The 9,288-nt window shown below is 38.0% G+C and overlaps 1 protein-coding gene across 1 annotated transcript; it reads right to left on the bottom strand.

The window, feature by feature from the left end:
• Positions 1–1,034: 1,034 nt before the first annotated feature.
• LOC100458835 (olfactory receptor 6F1) lies at positions 1,035–6,790 on the bottom strand. Its single transcript, XM_054560760.2, has one exon. It carries the CDS (start codon positions 3,314–3,316, stop codon positions 2,390–2,392), a length of 927 nt encoding a protein of 308 aa, XP_054416735.1. The 5' UTR covers positions 3,317–6,790; the 3' UTR covers positions 1,035–2,389.
• Positions 6,791–9,288: the final 2,498 nt, after the last annotated feature.

Genomic DNA, 9,288 nt, shown 5'->3' with positions numbered 1-9,288 from the left:
AACCCCATTGTCTCAGCCCAAAATCTTCTTAAGCTGATAAGCAACTTCAGCAAAGTCTTAGGATACAAAATCAATGTACAAAAATCACAAGCATTCTTATACACCAACAACAGACAAACAGAGAGCCAAATCATGAGTGAACTCCCATTCACAATGCTTCAAAGAGAATAAAATACTTAGGAATCCAACTTACAAGGGACGTGAAGGACCTCTTCAAGGAGAACTACAAACCACTGCTCAATGAAATAAAAGAGGATACAAAGAAATGGAAGAACATTCCATGCTCATGGGTAGGAAGAATCAATATCGTGAAAATGGCCATACTACCCAAGGTAATTTATAGATTCAATGCCATCCCCATCAAGCTACCAATGACTTTCCTATACCCTTAATATCCATTCCCATGCCTGTTCTCCAAATTTCTGTTTATATAAATTAGAGAACTCAAACAGTTCTTTTTGAGTGTAGCACATCTCCTCATAGGTCACACTCTCAACCTCACCTCTAGGGGCCCACTGCGACTTTAGTCTAGTTATAGGTCTGGAAGTAAACAGAGGCATTGGGGGTGGCTCCTAAGGAGAATCAACATTATCTTGCCTGGCAACTGCCTCAGGGGAGGCCATCACTGTTGCCTCGGTCAGATGTTCAATAGCAGGAAGCATCCAGCACAGGAGAAAGATGGAGGCTGGGAGCCTAGGCCAATCTCTCCTTTTCACGTTTTTCTGCCTGCTTTATATTCCCTGGCAGCTGATTAGATTGTGCCCACCAGATTAAGGGTGTGTCTGCCTTTCGCAGTCCACTGACTCAAATGTTGATCTCTTTTGGCAATACCCTCACAGACACACCCAGGATCAATACTTTGTATCCTTCAATCCAATCAAGTTGACGCTCAGTATTAACCATCACAGGTACCTTAAGAGGTAGACTTTCGACATAGATATAACTTCTGAAAGTTAATATGCATCATTCTCACAATGAGATATCTTCCCCTATTTTCTTCAAACATATAGCTTTCTTGTTCTATTTTATACCACTTTACTTTTGAAACCAGAAGGGGTTTCAAATCATACAAACAAGCAAGGTCTGAAGAGTAGCTTCTTTTCTTTTTTTTGTGAGACGGAGTTTTCGCTCTTGTCGCCCAGGCTGGAGTGCAATGGCATGATCTCGGCTCACTGCAACCTCCGCCTCCTGGGTTCAAGTGATTCTCCTGCCTCAGCCTCCCAAGTAACTGGGATTACAGGCATGTGCCTCCACGCCCAGCCAATTTTGTATTTTTAGTAGAGAGGGGGTTTCTCCATGTTGGTCAGGCTGGTCTCGAACTCCTGACCTCAGGTGATCACCCACCTTGGCCTCCCAAAGTGCTGGGATTACAGGCGTGAGCCACTGTGCCCGGCCTGAAGAGTGGCTTCTATTTAGCCCCTTAGGCATTTCTTTGAGAAGCAGACTACTTTGTACACATGCGAGTCAGTATGAGTAAGACAAACAGAATATCCCTGCAGCCTGTGTTAGCCTGCTGGAGCCCCATTTTCCACAGCCATACAATAATGAGGAAAGGGAGGAGAAGGGACCTATCATATGTTGATGGTTGAAAAGGAAAGTATTTTGCTTTCTGTGGAATGCAGTACTTTGGAGGAAAATCAAATAGTTATTACCATTATTGTTTCCTATGGTTATGTTTTCCTTGAAGCCACTGTATGTTCTATACTTGCTGACTTGCCAATGGAATCTTTAGTATTTTTCCTTTTCTATGATCAATATTGTTATGCAAGAAACTTCTATTGCTTTGTTCAAACTCTCCTGCAGTCCCGTTTATCTACTTTTCATCATCCACTTTTTGGATTGCTTTGTTCACTATCCTTGTGAAACAAATGTGGCACCTTGTAATGATCAAGTTCTATTCCATATCTGTCTATTTTACTATACCTTATTAAAAAATACTATGCTGCAATAACCGCACACACTCTAATTTCAGTTACATGTTTTAATTCATTTAACCTTTGCATATTTCTCTTCCCTCGTGTTCCACAAATGTAGTTCTCAATATTTTATACTAAGACAATTTTGCTAATCTTTAAAGAGAAACAAGAATTTAGAGCTGATATACCAAAACACTCTTTTTATTGCAGATGTCTCTAATTTATAAACCAAAGTCCAGAGCAAACCTAATTCAATGTACAATTATTTTTTACTTAAAAAGTCCCATTTGCTTATGTCAAAAACTCCCATTTTTATCATACATGATAATGTATAGAAAATATAGTATTGCTTGTTTTGTTTGTTTTTTCTCTGTGTACCAAGAAAGATTTGCCCTGTTCCTCCACATTCTTACTTGGAACCTCTGTATAGATGCAGAGACCATTTACAGGACATCTGTTGTGGCAGAGGAGATTTATTTTCCCTTCCATTTCTTCAGCAGAGTTTCTCTTACTTCCTTATTACGAAGCGTATAGATGAAGGGGTTTAAAACTGGAGTCACCACAGTGTTCAGGACGTGGACAGCTTTGGTCAGATCCAAGGCGTCTTTGATAGAGGTGCGGACGTGAAGGAAAATTGTGGACCCATACCAAATGAGCACCACGGTGAGATGCGAGGAGCACGTGGAGAAGGCTTTGCTCCGGCCACTGGCAGAGGGGATCCCAAGGATGGTGCTGATGATGTACACGTAGGAGACAAGGGTGATGAGGCATGAACTCAGGATAACCACAAAAGCAGTCACAAAGGCCACAAGCTCTACTGCCTGTGTGTTGGTGCAGGCCAGGGCAATCCAGGGTGCAATGTCACAGAAGAAGTGGTTGATGGCACGGGGGCCACAGAAGGACAGGCCACTGATGAGGGCTGTGGGCACTGCAATGGCCATGAAACCGCAGACCCAGGAGCCCAGGGCCAGCTGCACTGAGAGCAGGCTACTCATGATGGCTCTGTAGTGTAAAGGATAGCAGATGGCAAGACAGCGGTCATAAGCCATGGCTGCCAGGAGGAAGTACTCTGTGCAGCCTAATGAGAAAACAAGGTACATCTGCAAAAGACAGCTTGTAAATGATATGCTCTGACTTCTCCCCAGTAGGATGGCCAGTGCTTTGGGGACTGCTGCTGTGGTATACCAAATCTCCAGGAAGGAGAGGTTGCTCAGAAAGAAGTACATGGGGGTATGCAACTGATGGGAGGTGCTCACCAACATCAAGATAGCCACATTACCACTAACTGTGAGGATGTACATCACCAGAAAAAGCATGAAGAGAGAGAGCTGAAGAGTTTGAGAACCAGGAAAGCCCAGTAAGAGAAAGTCCTGGGGCAGAGTTTTGTTGCCTGTGTCCATTGTGGTACTTAAACCAGAAAACAGAGTCCCCGCACTGAGCCCTTTAGCCCAATCACACAGTCCTAGAAAGATAAAAAGAATGGATTCATCAAAGAGCTCCAATAATTAAATGTAATTATTGGAGATATGATGTAACTTTCATTGAATGCCTGCTCTGTGTTTGGGGGCATAGTTAATATCAGTTATTTTAATGAAACAGTGAGATATGTATTATTATAACCAATTACCAGTTTAGAAAACAAATATGCAAAAAATGTCAGCAATTCTGGAAAGACTGCACTAATAGCTACATTTCAGCTCCAAGATTCAACTCCAGTCTTTCTGCCTTCATCCCACTCTGAGCCACATTCCAGCTCAGTCCCACATTACATCTAAACCCAGAAAGGGCTGACTGAATTTACTACATTTTAACTAGACTCTGCATGGCCCCTGGCCAAAACATGTAATTTTGTCTTTGTTTAGGAATTGGCCCACTAAACCTAGGTTCTAGTCACATACATATTTAACAGTTGTAGCTTCTAAATTGATCTAATTCATAAGATTCGTCTTCAAAAATGTTCAAAAGTCACCAAAGTTAACTTTAAAATTAGTTTCAAAATGAGTTTTGTCTTCTCTTGATGATTTCATGTTTAAACATTATATGACAGATACTTCTCATAAAAAAATATATTTCCATATTGAACAATACACTGAAGGTAACAATCTAGGAAATCCTGATGCCCACTTGGAAGTGAGTACACTGAAAGCAGGTGAAGGGCAAAAAATCATTGTGAAACCAGTTTTTAAAATTCTCATAGTTTATTTCTAAGCACTAGTTTTGAAAATAGAGTCTATAAATTCGAAGGTCAATTGGGAAGCTATTACTGTCAAACGTACAGGTGACCAAAACCTATGTTTAGGAGACAGTTTTGAAGAAAGACAGTGAAGACTTTGGTGGCTTCATTCTAGGAATTCCTTTATAAATAGAAATGTTCTCTCTCCATCCTCATGTGTCATACCCTTGCATTCACCAACGCCAAATGTTGTTTCCTGCATAAACTCAAATTTATTGCATGTATCCAATGTTACTAAGTGCATTTAGACTATAAAATGGGTCTACAAAGTAAATGGGTACATACATTGGCTTTACCTCATTTATGGCAGAAGGGGCTTCCAAGCAGTGCTTCTCAAGCTCTAATGGGTGCATGAATCACCTAAGGATATTGCCAAAATGCAAATTTTGATTAATGCACCCTTGACATAGGGCCTGTGGTTTTTCATTTCATATGTTTCCAAATGTCACTGGCCAGGACCATACACTGAGAAGCAAGGATCTAGCATCTTTCTCATTTTATAAAAAAGTAATAAATCTGCAGCTTTGCTTGATTGGGTAATGAAGAAGTTCAGAGTACGCCACCATAAAATGTGCTCCTCTGGCACTGGATTATTTTGAACTGAAGACAATTGTGATAAACAAAAAAATAGAGAGACACAAGAAAAACTCTCTGGCCGCCTCCTTTCTACCAGGAAGGATTGGATGATTTTTAATCACCAAAGAGAACTCTAGGGTCTTATTGTCCTAGAGAAGGCAACAGAGGAATATACTCAACAGACCTTGCTTAAATAACCCTTATATTCCATTAATCTCCCCATATATCTACCTTCCCACAATTCATACCCCGAGAACCCCTTCGTCTGGTCACTTCTCTACAAATTTATTGTATTTTCGTTAAAATACTATATATGACCAAGTTCTAACCAATTCTTTGAGTTACTCATCCCTGAGTTCTCCCGTGTGTATGTACAATGCACTTGTCAATAAACTTCTGGTTTTTTTTGCTTATATGTCTTTGATCAGTCTAAATTGCAGGATTCCACCCACTGAACCTAAGATGGGAAGAAGGAAAATATTTTTTTCCTCCTTTACACTGGTAAAGGAGCCTAGATTATGAATTCATTACCCTAATACAGAAAAAAATGCCCTAGATACTGATGGGTGACATAGAATAAGAAACACAAAGAAAAGATGTTCTTTAACAATAAATACTAAATAATAGATTTGCAAATTTCTTAAAGCTAATATATTCCAACATATTTATCATTCATGGCCAACCAGTATATGTAATAACTATTTTTGAATTGAAGCACCAATGTCAATTGTTAATGTCTTTTGGTATAATCCGTTTTCTTTTTCTTTAAAGGTCATCAGGGAGCATTGTTATGAACAGCAAAAAGTAGCTGACATAGTGAGTGGTGAATTGCCAGTCACTAGACTGTGAGCTAACATGATCTTTGTAAATCCTATTAACTGGCTTTTATCCTACTTGTTTCACAAATGAGAAAACTGAAACACAAAGAAGCTGAAGAAGTTATTCAAGGTGGAGTCATGACTATCAATCCAAGATGTCTGATTCTGGAGCCAAAGCACTTTGAACCTGAGGCTTTCAGATATTTTTTATAGGTTCCTATGGTATCTGATTGGCAGATTGTAAAAATATTTTAATTTATTTTCAAATAGAAATCACTGGGCAAAGCTATTTTGAAAAGCTAGTATGAAATAATTCTATCTTAACTTCTATGAGTAATGTGAATAAGGCAATTATACTCATAATTTTCTATATTCAAAATTCAAAAATCATTTTGATAACTAAAAATTAGAAAATAAATATCCAGAACCATATTATGAAATGACATTTTCATATTTTACTTTTAATTATGCTGCTGAATTTGTCAGATACCATAACCTAATATTTACTTGAAGCACATGATGATTAACCCCACATTTAAAAACCTGTATATATTGCTTTAGACTTGAGTGTTTCTAGTTTTACTTCTAAGATAGCCTAAATGGAAATCTGTGGATGTGACTTAACAAGAGCTTAAAATAAAAATCAGAGAAAAATATAGTTTGATTTATTAGGTTGAAATAAATTACCTTTTAATTTTTCAGATTAACTAACAGATTAACCTTTCTTATATAAGTAGATTGAATTTTTAATAATTTTTTTGTTTGAGTATAAGTAATTTTAATTTCTTACATATGAAAAGTAATTTTAAATACATAATATAACAATTATTTTTTCATAGAAATATGCAATATCTTATTTTAAAACACCTACATTAAAATCGTTTCTTAATCTCAGGAGGTTTTCAGTATTGATTGAATACTATGATGGATCAATCATACACCACAATTTTGTGATTACAAATTTACGCATCTGGTGGACGTGGTGACTGACACCTCTAATCCTAGCACTTTGGGAGGCCACGGCGGGGGGATCACTTGAGGACAGGAATTTGAGGCCAGCCTGGGTGACATGGTGAAACCCCGTCTCTACTAAAAATACAAAAATTAGCCAGGTGTGGTGGTGCGTGCCTGTAGTCCCAGCTACTATGGAGCCTGAGGCAGGAGAATCATCTGAACCCAGGAGGCGGAGGTTGCAGTGAGCCAGGATCGCGCCACTGCACTCCAGCCTGGGCGACAGAGTGAGACACTGTCTCAAAAAAACAAAAAAAATAAGAAATTACCCATTGATGAAACAACGGACAAAACTTGTCGAATGCATAATCACCCTTTTCACTTACCCAGTTGAAATTCTTTCTGCCATAAACTCCAAAAGCTTTGTCTCTTGTCCTGACTTTTACTCATTTTTTATTCCATGATTTTCTTTATTTAAAAATAATATATTTTGATTGCAATTATTCCCTCTATATCTCTGTTTTTCTTTGATTATCTTGCTATTTAATAGTGTGCTTCCTTCTGTTGACATCCATTACTCCTTTATTAACTCAAACTTTCATATCTTTGAAATTTGAGCTCAGTCTTTTTCTGTTTCCCTTTGTTCTTATACTCTGACCCCATTCTGTCCTAGTTCCCTTTTGGTGTTTTATATTTTCTCCACCTCTCTTCATCATAATTGGCTCGACTCTGGAAACCACTTGTTTTTAAGTAATTGCTTATGTACGGATCAATCTTCTGGGAGATGAAGTCTCTCTCAGGTATCTAGGGCTAGTTCAAAAAGACATGATGACCTTGTACTAAATCTTTCCAAATGGATGACTTCAGAATGTTTTCAGTCATTTGATTTAAACAACTAAATTGTAAAGTTACTGGAACAGGAAAAGGATATCTCTTTGGGCTTTACATATGCTAATCTAAGTATTTTGTCTTGCAGAGAGTTTTTAGCAAATATCGCTGTTTAATAAGCTCAACAAATTTGTGAAAAACTCTTTAAAACAAATCAAACAGAATAAAATTGGACAAATGACCTTAACTAAAAATATAATTAAGTAATATGAAGCATGATAGAACTAGAAACTTAAAATTATCTCTGAATTAAGAAAAATCTGCCTGACTGTTCATCGGACTAAAATAGCAAGGGAAGAAAAAGCCAGTTTAAATATATCAGAAAACAGTTTTACCCAAGGACATGTTGCAGTTGTAAATTGTCATAATGATTCCTTTCTTTGAGTGATAACTGTTTTCTCACTCAGTGGGAAAATTTCTTATTTAAAATCTTTGATATCAGAAATTTGTTGTTTTCAATCATATGGATAAGAATAAAATATGGCACCCTTTCTAGGAGTACCTAATTCACGCTGACAGAGACATACAACCTCACATTCTATTCCAGGAGCAGAGCTTCAGATAAGTTTCTGAACACAAAATTTCTCATGTATCTTTATATATATATATATATATTTTTTTTTATTATACTGTAAGTTCTAGGGTACATGTGCACAATGTGCAGGTTTGTTACATATGTATACATGTGCCATGTTGGTGTGCTGCACCCATTAACTCGTCATTTACATTAGGTATATCTCCTAATGCTATCCCTCCCCTCTCCTGCCACCCCACAACAGGCCCTGGTGTGTGATGTTCCCCTTCCTGTGTCCATGTGTTCTCATTGTTCAATTCCCACCTATGAGTGAGAACATGCGGTGTTTGCTTTTTTGTCCTTGAGATAATTTGCTGAGAATGATGGTTTCCAGCTTTATCCATGTCCCTACAAAGGACATGAACTCATCATTTTTTATGGCTGCATAGTATTCCATGGTGTATATGTGCCACATTTTCTTAATCCAGTCTATCATTATTGGACATTTGGGTTGGTTCCAAGTCTTTGCTATTGTGAGTAGTGCCGCAAGAAACATACATGTGCATGTGTCTTTATAGCAGCATGATTTATAATCCTTTGGGTATATACCCAGTAACGGGATAGCTGGGTCAAATGGTATTTCTAGTTCTAGATCCCTGAGGAATCGCTACACTGACTTCCACAATGGTTGAACTAGTTTACAGTCCCATCAACAGTGTAAAAGTGTTCCTATTTCTCCACATCCTCTCCAGCACCTGTTGTTTCCTGACTTTTTAACGATTGTCATTCTAACTGGTGTGAGATAATATCTCATTGTGGTTTTGATTTGCATTTCTCTGATGACCAGTGATGATGAGCATTTTTTCATGTGTCTGTTGGCTCCATAAATGTCTTCTTTTGAGAAGTGTCTGTTTATATCCTTCGCCCACTATTTGATGGGGTTGTTTGTTTTTTTCTTGTAAATTTGTTTGAGTTCATTGTAGATTCTGGATATTAGCCCCTTGTCAGATGAGTAGATTGCAAAAATTTTCTCCCATTCTGTTGGTTGCCTGTTCACTCTGATGGTAGTTTCTTTTGCTGTGCAGAAGCTCTTGAGTTTAATTAGATCCCATTTGTCAATTTTGGCTTTTGTTGCCATTGCTTTTGGTGTTTTAGACATGAAGTCCTTGCCCATGCCTATGTCCTGAATGGTATTGCCTAGGTTTTCTTCTAGGGTTTTTATGGTTTTAGGTCTAACATGTAAGTCTTTAATCCATCTTGAATTAATTTTTGTATAAGGTGTAAGGAAGGGATCCAGTTTCAGCTTTCTACATATGGCTAGCCAGTTTTCCCAGATATAGACCAATGGAACAGAACAGACTCCTCAGAAATAATACCACACATCTACAACTA

The sequence above is a fragment of the Pongo abelii genome, chromosome 1, assembly GCF_028885655.2.
Source record: "Pongo abelii isolate AG06213 chromosome 1, NHGRI_mPonAbe1-v2.0_pri, whole genome shotgun sequence".
Classification (NCBI taxonomy): Eukaryota; Metazoa; Chordata; class Mammalia; order Primates; family Hominidae; genus Pongo; species Pongo abelii.
This window is presented reverse-complemented; position numbering and strand designations above follow the sequence as displayed.